The 15,774-nt window shown below is 30.0% G+C and overlaps 1 protein-coding gene across 1 annotated transcript; it reads left to right on the forward strand.

Moving 5' to 3' along the window:
* The first annotated feature begins 7,399 nt into the window (after positions 1–7,399).
* Positions 7,400–10,302, forward strand: LOC131852506 (uridine 5'-monophosphate synthase-like). The gene is made up of 4 exons (XM_059203175.1): positions 7,400–8,342; positions 8,791–9,268; positions 9,386–9,858; positions 9,942–10,302. Exons 1-4 carry the CDS (start codon positions 8,199–8,201, stop codon positions 10,272–10,274), a joined length of 1,428 nt encoding a protein of 475 aa, XP_059059158.1. The 5' UTR covers positions 7,400–8,198; the 3' UTR covers positions 10,275–10,302.
* The last annotated feature ends 5,472 nt before the right edge of the window (positions 10,303–15,774 follow it).

Consider the following 15,774-nt stretch of genomic DNA (forward strand, 5'->3'; position numbering starts at 1 on the left):
GAATGGAATTCAACATTGTTTTGTAATCGTTTAAAACCCAAAACTTTGTTTTTAAAAAGGTTTAATCTATTTTTAAAAAGTCATATATAGATGTTAAAATGAAATAATGCGTTTTGAAAAGTAATTTTCATATATTTACTCATTTTGTTGTTGCCCTGTATTTGTTTACAATTTAATCATTGCTAATTGGGGCTTATTGTTTCCAAAATACTTTCATAGATGGCGCTGTTTTCATTTGTATCACCGTATTTTAAATGTTTATTTTACATTTTCAAATAATAAGTACTTACTATATTATTATGATAAATTAAACATATGAAAAGTTTAAGTAAGTATAAAACAGCTAAACAAGAAAAACATATTATTCCAGTAATACTTATTTAGAAAGTGTTGCCATATTAAAAATAAATGCATAGATTTATCGATTTTTTCGAATAAACGATAACAGTATATTACAACGCATTATTCGATGGTGCTTTTAATTAGTCTTTGCAAGCAGTAAAATTTCATCATTTTGTATTATACTCTTATTTGGAACGAATTGCAATGCATAATTTTTACTCGATGACGGTAAAATAGAGAGATTTTGACAGGTATGCAAGTACTATATATTTATCTGTTCGCTCATAACTTCGAAACTTGAAGAGGGAAATATTAATTAGATTGATCTGATATAAGTGTACTCTATTATATCAACCTCCACGCGGTCACCCTGGTAATTATAGCAATTAATGACATTAGTGACATAGTTCTTCTATTAAAAAAAATAAATACCTACTTATTGTAATTTAATGAATGAGAATTGAATGTGGTATAGAGTATATAAGGTCAGCTATACCTTTATGAAACCTCAATAAACAAGTGTTATATGGTATCTAAATTACTGACATTGATAGCTAAATATGAGGATCCTCGAATTTTTTAAAATACTCATAAGAAACTTTACAAATACTCGAATTTTGCTTTTGTAGAAGGATATTTTCAACCTTACTAAATTGTACAAGGTTTTGAAACGATAATCATTCATAATACTATGATATATTACTGATCCTAGTACCTACTATTCATGATAATTAGTTTTTTAATATCTCCATTCGAGGGTAGGTTATTCATAATTTATATTATTAGATTTCATCACAAATAAAAATATCGATTTAAAATCGTAGGTTGGTCCATATTTTTTTATTATATCGAAATGACAACGAGTACTGGCAACATAAATGAAAGGTTAAAAATATAAAATATAGGAATAAAAGAATAGGATAAACGACTTTAAGTCAAATGCTTAAAACATATTTTCACTAGCATTGGAATTTTTCTCTTTTTTCATCATTTAAGTTAAGTAGGTACTTTAATTCAACTTTTGAATTGTTCCTGTTCAGAGTTCATTGAACTTCTTATTTTTTTGTCAAACTCAATAATTTAAATGTGTCTAAGAAATACTACAAATATTTAGTAAACTATCGTGTCTTTGAGGATTATCTTATACCAGGTATAACTATAAGTTGTTAAAAACTTGCATATGTAGCGTGTGTATCTTTCATATTAAAATATAATAAACATAGGTACTTGGTGACCGCTTTAATGTGGTATTATTATGTTTTTATTATTGTTATGAATGTAACTTCAAAAAACTAACACTGATTTTATATTTTTTGATTGATTGAGAAAATACTGAAAATTATTAATCAAAATAAAGTACTAAACAGTAGTATTATTTTTATATTTTATTAGAACTGAATGAATATGATGTATGAATAATATGTTTATTGTGCTAATAAGGTTACAGTTTAGTTACTTTCATGTAAATTCATTCATGTAAGTTCATGAAAATGTAACATGGTATATGATATTGTGTTCAGATTTTCCTGACATCAACAACTTAATACTGAACAAAGTTTAAACAAATAAGAGATGATATTCTAAATCTCCTAGTCATTCAGATGAAGATAAATAACATTTTTACTGTGAAGAACAGGAGTTCAAAAGAATAAGAAATATATATATATGTATATATGAACATTTTACTGTATAAAATAATAATGCAAGTAAAAATAAGAGAAAAAAGCAGAAGAAAAATCTGTAAATTATTAATCACAATGCAATTAATAATATAATTAAATAAAGTAAGAAAGCAATGGACTAGTGATGAGAAGAAATTCCAAGTAATTATATTATGTGTAACCGACTGCAAATAAGTTTATGATTTAAACACATGATTATTATTATATTGCTTCATCAACAAATCCATGAATATTTTGTGTACCAGGAATTAATTATGAAATGATTGGAATATAATATTGATGAAATATTATGTCTTGATATTGATTTATTTGGAATATAATATAAAAATAACAGAAGTGTTTGAAGTTTTAGTGGTATAACAGACAAGCAGTGAAAGAAATATTATTGTAAATTATTAACAATTGTTTATTCTGTGATTAATAAATTATTAAAAAGTGTTTTATTACCTGAAATAAAAATGTTATGATCTTCAAGTGTTGTGTTCATGCAATGTTAGTTTCACCTCATTCGATTTAAAATGTCAGGAATTATTTACTACATAATGATTTTGTATTAGATGGTAATCATATATATTTTTTAATGCAATGTGTATAATAATTCCCATTTACATCAAAAAACTTTGTGTAAATCTATATTTCTCTGTCTATAGACTTTGGTTGTGGAATACTAATAAGAAACTAAATCTAGAGACTGTAGTATATCAGAGCATCCCAGAACCTTGTATTAAAGTCATATAAGGACTTAGTACCTACCTATTACTTGCTACTTTTTTAATCAATTAATTAATTTGATCTCAATCATCATGATGAACAATGATGATAATGTTGAGAATACTGCCAATGATGAATTTTATGGTGGTCATAAATAAATACCATCGTCACTATCGTCAACAGTCATTATTGATCTCATCATCATCACCGTTACCCTCCTTCATCCATATTGTCAAAAGTTACTACCTACTATTATTAACTGAAATGGTAAATAAGCTGACGATCCATCCAACCACGACGCTATACGACGTATATACATACACATATATTATTAAACAGCATTACGTCATCATGTCGTGCCCGCTATATCTCGCATACGTTATCATTCCGGAGAACATAGATGTTATGTCCAAATATCCTGTAATTTCGCAGCTTAATTTCAACTGAATAACAACTTACATGGATACCAAAAAACTAGCAGTAAAGGCGTAGTTTGTAGATATCGAAGGTTCTACAAATAGGTATAACATCAAAATAAGCTACATGTCATTAGCACCGATGTAGTATCCCTGAAAGAACCTACATATAACAGATTGATGGTTTGCAGATATTATTTTCAGTTTTACAAATTGCCAGTTTACCATAATTAACTACATATTGAGAAATAATTATACACTGAAAATTATATGAGGTACCCATATGCACATCAATTGATTATAGCTAAAATCTATCACTATCACATAACAATTTAAATAAAAAAACCGTATTAAAATCGGGCTATTCGTTAAGGAGCTATTGCTCCTTAACCGATAGCCCGATTTTAGTGCAGACGCGTTACGACATATCTTCGTCGGGAGAAAAAAAGCCACACATGCCTAATGTAAAAAAGTAACTGTAACATAGTACATAGATACATAGGTACATTAGCCGTGTCTGTAGACTGTCAGCGAACAATATTATACCTACATTGAATTTTCGATTGTACCCAATCAGGAGTTCGATACAGTTATATATCTATTATGTACGTATCTTTGCAAAACAGATGTCATGTAGACCGAATTCTCTGCCATCTATTTTCATGCTTTATTACTAATCACCCACTAGTAATCCGAACTGCTTCAGATATAGCGACATCTAGCGCCTACGGCGGCGAAATAAAATAGCCCGAAGAATAGCCCGAGTTAGGAAGGAACCATTTTCTTGTATGGGATGGGGTATCTGTATGTAATATTATATTATCTGTGGTAGTAGTATCTAATTTAGATGTTAGCATATAAATGATCAATATGTCCCAGTAATCAGTAGGCTGGCCAAGACTGGCGAGCGCACGTAAATTTTTAGTGACATGATCAACCAAAAAACGTAGTGATTTTTCAGATTCTTTAGGTAACTGTTGAATATTAAATAATGAATCTAAGTGATGATTAATAAGAATTCTTTTATTTATCGTACCTATCACAAAGCAGCTTCCAAGCTTCCTTGTAATTAGCTGAACACACTTCTAGATTTGATATGATACGAGCCGCGTCACCTTCTAGGTATGAAATTATATAATGAAATTTATGAATATCAGGTATACGTAGATTAGTGTGAACAAGATTTAGTAAAGTTTAGATAAAGTTATCATATTGTTTAATAAAAGTTTTAGCTAAAACAATGTTCTTAATAATATCCTGCTCAATGTCGTCACGTTCATCAATTTCCGAAGATATGTGCTCGGAATTTATGATCTCAATCTGAGTTTGCATAATGTCAAATTTAGCTGATAACGCCTCAAACTTACTAAGTCGTACTGTTAATTCCGCTATTTCTAATGTAGATATTTCAGAAAGTTTGCCAAATTTATCTAAATAGTTTTTGAATTTTGTTATTTGGCCTTTGATGGAACTACGTTTTATAAGCAATTCCTTCAATTTCGTAACTATTGGTTCAGTTGACATGATTAGTTATGAATATGTTCTATTTAGTATATTATTTTAATGCGTAATACTGTATATAATACAGTACTGAATATGTAATACAGAAATGTATTATTTGTTACGTATATTTTAAAACATATATAGACGTATCAACAAATAGGACGTTATTTAGAAGTGAATAAAATTTCTACGTATCTTATACTCCTCGTTTTTCGACGAAAACCGGCGGGTCGCAAACCGGCCGCTGCACTCACAGCTCAGCTGGTCAGCCGTCAGCCAAGACGACGTAAGCACCTCGTAACACACCGCGCAGCGTCTGGAATTGTTCGGCGTATTTTCATGAAAATAGGATAATAACTATTATATTGACACCCAAATGGTGATATTTATACACCGTAAACTATATTTATTGCAATTATATGTATTTTTACTAAAAATAAAATGAATATTTCTTAACAATTAACAAAATAAATATCTGCCTAGACTTCAGTACAAATACTACGCAATTTAAATAAAATGCTTGAAATAATTGATGAATGCACAAGTAGTAAGCTTAATTTTGTAATATAATGAGATTTGGATAGGTATATTATAGGATTGGAAAGTATTTTGGATGTTAATTTAGTTTTACAAGGGAACAATGGAACGGCACTTATCTTTTTCAAAATCCAGCAAAATCCAGCTTAATTAATGCTGCATCCGGCGTGACACCTTGGATGTATCCTTGACCTTCACTGCTTTACTGAATTCAAATGGTATTTGGTTCCCATATATCCACCATTTCTTCAATTTGTATGATTTTTCGTACTGGTGGCGTGTTCACCAATTATGTAAATATCCAATATTTTTCGTTAATCCACAGGTTTTTTGTCCTGTCACGGTCGCCAATTTTCTTGTTTTAGCACAAGATTGGAATTTCTTTAGTGAAACTCGATGTTTTACTTATTTAGACATTTAATATAATAAAATTATACAGAGCAAGAATCACTTGTGTAAAATGGCCGAGTTAGTAGTGAGTGACATTTATTATTCTTCCACCCGCAACAAAGTGTTACATTTTTGCCGTAACTTAAGCGACCCTTGTATTGTATACTTGTATACAATACACCAGAAAAAGTAATTTTAGAAAATGGTGCAGATATTGTGGTTGTTAGGCGCGGAATAGTTAATGCAAAGAGCCCAGAAGCACAGGCGGTCGTTTACAGAGATGCTTTATGGAAATGTTATTCAAAAAGAATCTCAGGTAAATTAGAGTAAGTGTTAGTTGAGTAAAAAATTATTATTACATATATATATATATATATATAATTATGGTATAGTAATTATATAACTAAAGAAGTAGTAATTGAGCGAAGGAGCTGAGCTCGACATCTATGCAATGGCGCTATATCTATAAAGTAAATTTTAGATTTGTTTTGGTTTAAATAGAGTGACTTGACAGAGGTCCTATAAACTTTAGAAACTATAAAATACAGGTTCTTATATTTGTGTACAAACAGGATAGATCGTAAAATATATACTAAGCGGAAGTTTTATTTGTGAATAACTTTCGAAACATTCCAGTCTAATATATTTATTTAAGATATAAAAACAGATAAATGTCAATAACTTAAGTGCCTACTCATATATATATTATAAAACATACCTACCCTATATACCTAAGTCAATCTAATGTGAAAAATTTTTAGACGTCTCGTCATAGGACTTATTACATAAGTGCTTAAAATTAAAATTATTCTATTCCCTATTCTTGCACTGATGACAACTAGTAAATCAAAGTATAATTAGCTTATGTGTAATATCTAGAAGTTAAGGTGGGTTGGTGGTGATATATATATTGTATTCTTACTATGTCACGCACAGAGCCGATATGCATCTATTTAGACATTCCTAGATAGACTTGTATTATGGTTGGTCAATTAAATACATCATGTATACAATAAACCTACAGAAGAAGGCAAGAGCATTTATTGGCATTTTATTTAAGTACCGATCTATATACTACTACTACTATTATACTATAGATGTGAAATAAATGGAATACAAAGAAAAATATCGTTTTATTGTCTATATTTTATCATTACATGTAATAAAATCGTCGAACTTTAACAAGGCGAAATCTGTGTTGTAATTTGTAAATTTGTGTGTTTACTTCCTCTCGTATACCTACTGATGATATATATATATTTATAAAATAAAGTATCGTTCTACAATTAGAATGAGAATTTCACATTACTGCAATGAAATAAGAACCATGGGTACAACGATAGCCTTTATAGGGGAACAAAATGAAATTTACGTACCTACGTAGGAGAAATAAGGGAAAATTAAACGATAATGTAGGAGAGAATGAGAATGATATAATTGTCTACTGTGGGTTAGGTGGGTAGGTACATTCGAATCATATATATCTATCTATAATTAATAATGATATATGATGTATATATAGTTGTTCTTGTAACAAAACATCCCGTCCCCTGGATGAATGGAACCAAAGAAGAATGTTATTTGTGCTTCTTACGACGCGACGCTAGACGCTAGTTTACATTTACCTACATGTGTTGTGTTCTACACGTGTTACAAGGCAATTATTGTTTACTATCGTAATTAACTGTTTAATTAAACAACACGCATACATACATACTACTACTAGACATACTATTTCAAATTATTAATCAATTATTATTTCTTACCAAGTAATAAGGTATTACCTATACCTATGTAAACTTTTTTTGATCTAGAGGACATACTGGCTGGTTGTAAAAAAATCGTGTATCACTTGTTTTTTTTTTTCACAAAATTTAGTATTCTGTATCAATTTTACGGAAAAGAACGGGTTAAATTTTGGACATACTCGGAATTAGTAATCATGGGTTTTCAAGTGTAATGTTATTACGTAGCTTATTTTAGACAGCTTATTTGATGAGAAAGTTTTATTAGTAATTTGTACGCTTAGAGTCATGTTTTTTTTAAGCTACATGGCACTTAAACTCAACAAACGTTATAAAAAAAAATCGTTTGTGGTCCTAGCTATTATTATACTTATTAAGCATTCATGGGTATTTTGTCAGTTATTATGTTTTTGTTACCAAGTCCTCTACACATAAAAATTAGGTTGAAATACATTCAACAAGCCATTTTTTTTAATAAGTTGTAAAGACGCTGAATTGGATATTTTTTTAAAAATCACATAATTTAGAATAACTCGAAACATATAGAGGGTCAAAATAATTGCATCTGAGCTCCTCTACCTAGTCCTGATGGGAAAACGTCGAGTCACCAGTAACCTTGTATACATGAGTAATATATTAGTTATCTGTGGTAATACCGATGGACAGAAACAAAAGATAGATGCTGACTGTTAAATAGTTCGTCCCGAAAATCATAGATGTCCTATATTTTGTTACGAGTTGTTCTTCCCCTCCCCTGAATGAATGGAACTGAATGGAACATTCTTAGCATCTTAGTACTGCGCTAACGCACATACACACGTGGTATAATATAATTGTTGTTTACTATCGTAATTTTGTTTAATCAAATAACAATGGCTTATAATACACTAGAAGAACTAGCAATAAAGTTGTTTGATATAGATGCAGTTAAATTCGGGGAGTTTAAGACGAAGAGTGGAACTATGACACCTGTTTACTTTGATTTGAGGGTTATAGTTAGTTATCCGGACGTAATGGTATGTGAAAAATTAATATTCTTACTAATAAGTTGTATCTAATACTGTCTTATATTAACTTGAATTTATTGTACGACGTCAGATTCGACATTAGTTGTGTTTCATATTATATCTATTCCCAGGTTATTGAGACTGGTACTGTGGCTGTCATGTGGTGTTTTATAGAGTATCTATTGTATTCAAAATATTTATAATAATAATGTGTAAAGGGACCGGCTATATTATCAATTTAATTAACGACAATAATAAAATTATTTTTTTATTATTCAGAATTGAAATGAAATATGATTTTAATAATTTATTTGACTTGTATAAACATACTTGTGTTATAAACAGATGTTCAATATTTTAATATTTCAGATCCAATTCTAAAAGTGAATACACTTCAGGAATATAATTTGCTATTTTTGCATTATTTAAATATTAATTATCTACTTGTTTTTTTCAGGAACTATTAACAGTCCTGCTTTACGACATTGTTAGTAACCATAAAAAATATGATCACATATGTGGAGTCCCTTACACAGCTCTACCAATTGCTACTTTACTTAGTGTTAAGGTAAAGAAACCAATGCTATTGCGAAGAAAAGAGGCAAAAGCATATGGTACTAAGAAAATGATAGAAGGTCATTATAAAGTGGGTGAAACTTGTCTTATAATTGAAGATGTAGTAACTTCTGGTTCTAGTGTATTAGAAACAGTCAAAGATTTAAATAAAGAAGGGTTAATAGTTAAAAATGCTATAATTATTTTAGACAGAGAACAAGGTGGCAGAATGAATCTTGAATCCAATAATGTATATATTGATTCACTATTTACAATGACTGAGTTAATTGACATTCTCGAAAAACATAAAAAGATTACAAAAGAAATGTCTATAAAGATTCACAAATATTTAAGAGAAGTTAAAGCACCAGTAACTAAAGGTAAGTGCATATATCTGATTTCTATATAAGATTTACCATTTATTATATCAACTCCTTGATATAAGTTATTTTGTTGATGTCCATTTCCAACAATTTAATAATACTCATTGTTTGCAGATTCATTTGAGGACAGAATTCGAATACCTTTCGAGAAGAGAGCAGAGTTATCAAAGAATCTAGTAGCAAAACAACTCTTTAACATTATGTCTATTAAAAAAACAAACCTATGTTTATCTGTCGATTTGACATCAACTGTAAAAATTCTCGAACTTCTTGAAAAAGTAGGAGAATACATATGCTTAGTGAAAACCCATGTTGATATTATAGAAGATTTTACTTCTGATTTCATTTCTCGACTTAAACAATTAGCGGACAGATTTAATTTTTTGATTCTGGAGGACAGGAAATTTGCGGATATTGGTAACACAGTATCATTACAATATCAAAAAGGGTTATATAAGATTTCAGAATGGGCAGATTGTGTGACATCTCATTCTTTACCTGGAGAGGGTATATTGAAGGCTCTGAGCAGTGCATGTACTGGAATAGAAAACCGTGGTGTATTTCTTCTAGCTGAAATGAGCAGTGAGGTATAAATAGAATCTTAGCTCTTAGATGAAACGAAATTTAAACTTAGAACCTGGTTATGTAAACAAATTATTTTTTTTGACAGGGAAATTTGATCTCTGCAGAATACAGAGAAGAAACTGTGAACATGGCTTCAAAGAATCCAAATATAATTACTGGTTTTGTATGCCAAAATAAGGATACATTTAAAGATCCTGGGCTGTTACAATTAACTCCTGGCGTACAACTCGAAAGTGCTAAGGACGATCTGGGTCAAGTATACAATACACCAGAAAAAGTAATTTTAGAAAATGGTGCAGATATTGTGGTTGTTGGGCGCGGAATAGTCAATGCAAAGAGCCCAGAAGCACAGGCGGTCGTTTACAGAGATGCTTTATGGAAATGTTATTCAAAAAGAATCTCAGGTAAATTAGAGTAAGTGTTAGTTGAGTAAAAAATTATTATTACATATATATATATAATTATGGTATAGTAATTATATAACTAAAGAAGTAGTAATTGAGCGACGGAGCTGAGCTCGGCATCTATGCAATGGCGCTATATCTATAAAGTAAATTTTAGATTTGTTTTGGTTTAAATAGAGTGACTTGACAGAGGTCCTATAAACTTTAGAAACTATAAAATACAGGTTCTTATATTTGTGTACAAACAGGATAGATCGTAAAATATATACTAAGCGGAAGTTATTATTTGTGAATAACTGTCGAAACATTCCAGTCTAATATATTTATTTAAGATATAAAAACAGATAAATGTCAATAACTTAAGTGCCTACTCATATATATATTATAAAACATACCTACCCTATATACCTAAGTCAATCTAATGTGAAAAATTTTTAGACGTCTCGTCATAGGACTTATTACATAAGTGCTTAAAATTAAAATTATTCTATTCCCTATTCTTGCACTGATGAAATTCTACTTTGATTTAGTAGTTGTCATAACAACTAGAAAATCAAAGTAGAATTAACTTATGTCTTAAGGTGGGTTGGTGTTGATATATATATTGTATTCTTACTTTGTCACCCACAGAGCCGATATGCATCTATTTAGACATTCCTAGATAGACTTGTATTATGGTTGGTCAATTAAATACATCATGAATACAATAAACCTACAGAAAAAGGCAAGAGCATTTATTGCCATTTTATTTAAGTACCGATCTATATACTACTACTACTATTATACTATAGATGTGAAATAAATGGAATACAAAGGAAAATATCGTTTTATTGTCTATAATGTATACTTTACATGTAATAAAATCGTCGAACTTTAACAAGGCGAAATCTGTGTTGTAGTTTGTTGATTTGTGTGTTTACTTTCTCTCGTGTAATGATATATATATTTATAAAATAACAAGGTTTTACGTACAGACGGCGTAGGTTTTTCTACATGCAGGTTTTGTTCTACAATGAAGAATGTTAACTAATTTTGAATATTAGCTCTTCATATTTTGTCAAAAATAAAAAATATAAGTGAAAGAATTTCTTCAATACGTCAATTAGTTTCTGATTTATAGAAGTAAACGTGCAATGCGGACTCGTGTGACGGTGTGACGTCATAGTACAACACTCGCTCAGCCCGGTCGCGCTCTCAGCACGGAGTCGTCTTACGTTTCATTAGAAATTATAAATACTTTCAAAAATAACCAAACCAAATACTAAGAAATCATGTGTTGTGTCGAAATGTACAAATACAACCACTAAAGTAATAGTTATTTTTATTATAACCACAAAAACATCCAACAAATTTAATAGTCGTTGAGTTCTCTCTTCGACAATATTTACAGCCTCTGTTGGCGAAACAATCTTCGCAAGTTATATTTAAAATTTCGTGGTCCTTTTCATTACATTCTATACTGCAACGATAACGTGTGGTACGTACGCGGTGTTCGCGCGTGATTCTACATTTGACCGTACAAACATCACTTGCTCTTTTTACTTGTATGTAACCGATAGCATCATCACCAAAGCTGTCTCTTGCAGACCTGGAATAAGTAATAAATAAAACGGCCTATTAATAAGACAAATCAAAATTAAAAAAGGTCATCTGTTCAACCCACTAAATTTGCAATAAATCAATATATATGTTTACTTAAATTTACTAAAAGAGGTACCTATATTCACATATCTACATATGTACCTATAGACATAAAACTCTAACACACAAGGAACATAATACTCTGCTAACACACATTTGTTGTCTATAATGTAAAACTTTAAAGTTTGGTACTTCTGCCTATTTGAGTTGGAATACTTGCAATACCACATCAGTTGGGTATTTTTTTTAGAACACTTTAAAACAGATAAATAATTTTCTAAATAGCAAGAAGAGTTAACTTATCTTTGCATTTTTATTCCTCGCATTTCGGCGGCAACGAAATCACTAATTGTTGATAAATAATAGGCAACCATTAGTGCATCTATTTTAGGCAGAACATCCGATTGCCTTTTTTCGACTCCTTTATCTATTGCATAATTCATTAAGAGGACTATTACAAAATGATGCCGCTCAACTTTAGGTTTAATCGCATGGATTTACGCACACACACAGTAATACACGCACACAGACGCAAATAACCGTGTAGCGCAATCGGTATGGTTTTAGTATGAACCATTTTGATCCTTGTAACATTTTAATTAATAATGTGATCTGTTTTTACTTAACTGAGTAACATAAACTATTTATTGGATTTTTTTAAATAACGTGATTTATATTAATTATCAAAGTGCTAATAATCATCATCTTTTTTTTTTTTATATTATTCCTAGAGGGTTGAAGTCAGGATGCTGGCCGATTATATAACTAAAAGCCAAAACCTTAAGTAATATGAGTAACAAATAATTGGGATAAGGACAGGAAGATGAAATTACTATAATATAAATGTACTAATTAATTCTTATTATATATTAATTAAATTTATTTATTAATAAATACAAGATAATTTATTATAAGAGTCGGATGCATTATTGCCATATTCACTTGTTCTAAATATTAAACTTAGGCAAATAATTATTTTATTTATATATAATAGTTGTGTTTTCATGCCTTTGTTTCGATTTAAAGTTCCCATCCTTATATGTATATTAGGTGTGGCCGCGACTTCGTCAACGTGGTATAATGAAATTTACCAAATAAAGGAAATATATTTAGATTATAACCCAAAAAAAGTTTCATTGTTTCACTTAAACAATGACGATACTTTTATACAACCTTTCATCTCCGCTTTCAATCCCTTACAATTTTTCGCACTGTAAAGTAGTCTATGACCTTTCTCAGGGTATACTATCTGTGTATATGTATATCTATCTATATAGACTATCTGTGTATATATATGGCAGTGAATTTACAGGGTACAGGGGAATAACACCTCAGGAATAAAACCTCACATTCTCAGGAATGGCAATGCATGGGGGGCCGTCAGCTTGTTTGCCATTCTAAGTTGTATAAAAAAAAGCTTCAACTGCTATCATTGCTGTTCCTGCATCATTGACGTCGCCGCATGATATTGGCTGATATTGCAGCTTCTCGTTCTTGGTTGGCCGATTCTTGATTCTTGGTAAATAATTACGTGTTAATATCAAAACTTTTTATAGATTATTACAAGACGCCTCATTGCTTATATGGAATGAAATCACCATGAGCTATAGAGACTTTGGACAGAACCTTAAAAGACCTTAGAAACACCTCTGCTCTCATTGGCGGGATTACTTTTATACTTTTGCTGCAGATTTCTGAAAGACTCTCTGTGTCATTAACATCGTCTCCCTTATGGACTTTAATTGAAAGTTTAAAACTACTGACAAATTTGAGAGCCCATTTTTATGGAAGCACAGATAGTGATTTCCTACACTAACTGCGCAAATTTGAGGAAGGAATTCTCAAAACCATGATCCAATCATGAAATTTAAGCCCGCCGAACATGTGCAATGGCGTCCTATTGGATATGTTGCTTACTAAAGAATTGAAAGACAATTTAATTGTAGACCATTATAACCGGTACGTTAGCTGGGCAACTAGCTCATATACCAAGAATACCGATGATTCCAAATGATCTGCCAATACCATTTTAAAGTTAAAATTTCTTCTACACATGTAATAGTAAATGTATGTTTTGATCTTAAAAAACTACGCAGATTTTGATTCGTTATTATTTAATAGACAGAATAGATAGACTCAAGAGGAAGGTTTATATATAACGTCCCAATACTGTACACGGATCTTTAAATGTGCGATAATCTATATATCCCATGTTCACGCGGGCGAAGCCACCAGCTGAAAGCTAGTCTCTAAATAAAAACATTTATAATGTTGTTGACTTATCACCCAAAGACACATACTTATTAGACTATTTGACATAACTGTACAGTAATGAAAGTACAACGAGTATAATAACACAATGGTTGCAATTTAGAAATATCTGTATTGTGTAAAATAAAATAAAGTAAATTGGATAAAATATCTCTAAACATTAAGGAATATAATTTATATATAATTTGGTAATTTATTTACAATCCACATTACATACTAGATTATCATCTAGTATCATCTAGTATCTATAACACAAGACAAATGTACGTAAAAATAATAATGGTATTTTTATAAACAATAACCCTATTTTAATTTAGAAAAAACTACAAAATAAACATAAAGTAAATTTCGTTTACATTTTTCTCCCAGATAAGCAGTTTTTTTTTTAAATACTAAAATGGTTTTTTTTATTTTTAACAATTAATTGCCATTAGTGTGACTAAATACCATGCTCTTGTGCTTTTCATAGTGCTGCAGGGTAGGTAGGTTTTATCTGTAGCATAACTGTACTTTTGTCTTGGCATGCTAAAATAAATATTATATATAAATTAAACAACAACTTTAAATTAATATTCGTAGAAATATAAGTATGTATTAGCAAAATTAATTAAATATTACTTAAATTATCAAAATTGTTTAGTCGCACTATAGTAATGTTCACTGACAAATGAATGAATGAAATGAATGAATGTCTTATCGTAGCGGTGTCGTAAAAAATGGCATAGGTCCTACCTCGACGAGCGCTAGCGCAGCACTGAGAATTTACTTTTGGCGCAACGGAATTTATACAACTTTAAATTATTATTATTGTTTATTTTTTTCTTAGAAACTTATATATTTTTTTTATATTTCTAATTTACAAGTATATTAACTTTATTATTATGTTTTTTTTATGCAAAAATTTCGTTGTATTTATGAGAAAATTAGAAATGATTATGGCAAAGTTTTGTTGAAATTTCGGGTTCAATTATGATCAATTTTTTAGATATTTAAGTTGAAAATAAAAAAAAGGACGATGCTGTCTCAATTTATAAAGTAATTATCAAGTTTTAGTAAAGATATCATATCAATTTACGTTTGTTTATTAATGAACGACGACCCCAAACTTCTGTCTCTTAGCGTTTTTGAATAAACTATTTTAGAAATTAGGAAGACTAATAAAGAGAAAATTAACATTTCAAAGATGTAGTTTTTAAGATAAGATATCTATCTATATAATTCAGGAATCAAAATGTATATCCGACTCTTAATTTCTTAGAACCAGAACCCCAAAGACCCCACTTTTACGCCAAAAAATGTGAAAGGCCTCTTATGCGCGGATGAAAACAAAACAAAATACTGCTCAAACTCGGCGACTCGCTATTAAGCGGAACGGAGCTTTGTAAAATGACGTCACATGTCACGTGACTGTTAACGGGACTCGAAATTTATCGTAAGTTTAAATGCCTATAAAATCAAAACTAATGGGTATTTTTGACTAAAACAAAAACTATTATATTTGTATACATACAAGCTTTATTATACCAAACTTTCAACCGATTTGGCATACCTATTAACATTCTTCATTAGAATGAAAATTTCACATTATTGTCATAATACTTA

Source organism: Achroia grisella, unplaced genomic scaffold (assembly GCF_030625045.1).
Source record: "Achroia grisella isolate CSIRO2021 unplaced genomic scaffold, CSIRO_AGI_Agris_v1 utg853, whole genome shotgun sequence".
Lineage (NCBI taxonomy): Eukaryota > Metazoa > Arthropoda > Insecta > Lepidoptera > Pyralidae > Achroia > Achroia grisella.

Excerpts from the sequence above, each read along its gene's own strand:
- LOC131852506 (XM_059203175.1), top strand. The coding sequence starts at position 8,199 with ATGGCTTATAATACACTAGAAGAACTAGCAATAAAGTTGTTTGATATA. Across the intron at positions 8,343-8,790 it reads TTAGTTATCCGGACGTAATG|GAACTATTAACAGTCCTGCT; the intron begins GTATGTGAAAAA and ends TGTTTTTTTCAG. Across the intron at positions 9,269-9,385 it reads TAAAGCACCAGTAACTAAAG|ATTCATTTGAGGACAGAATT; the intron begins GTAAGTGCATAT and ends CATTGTTTGCAG.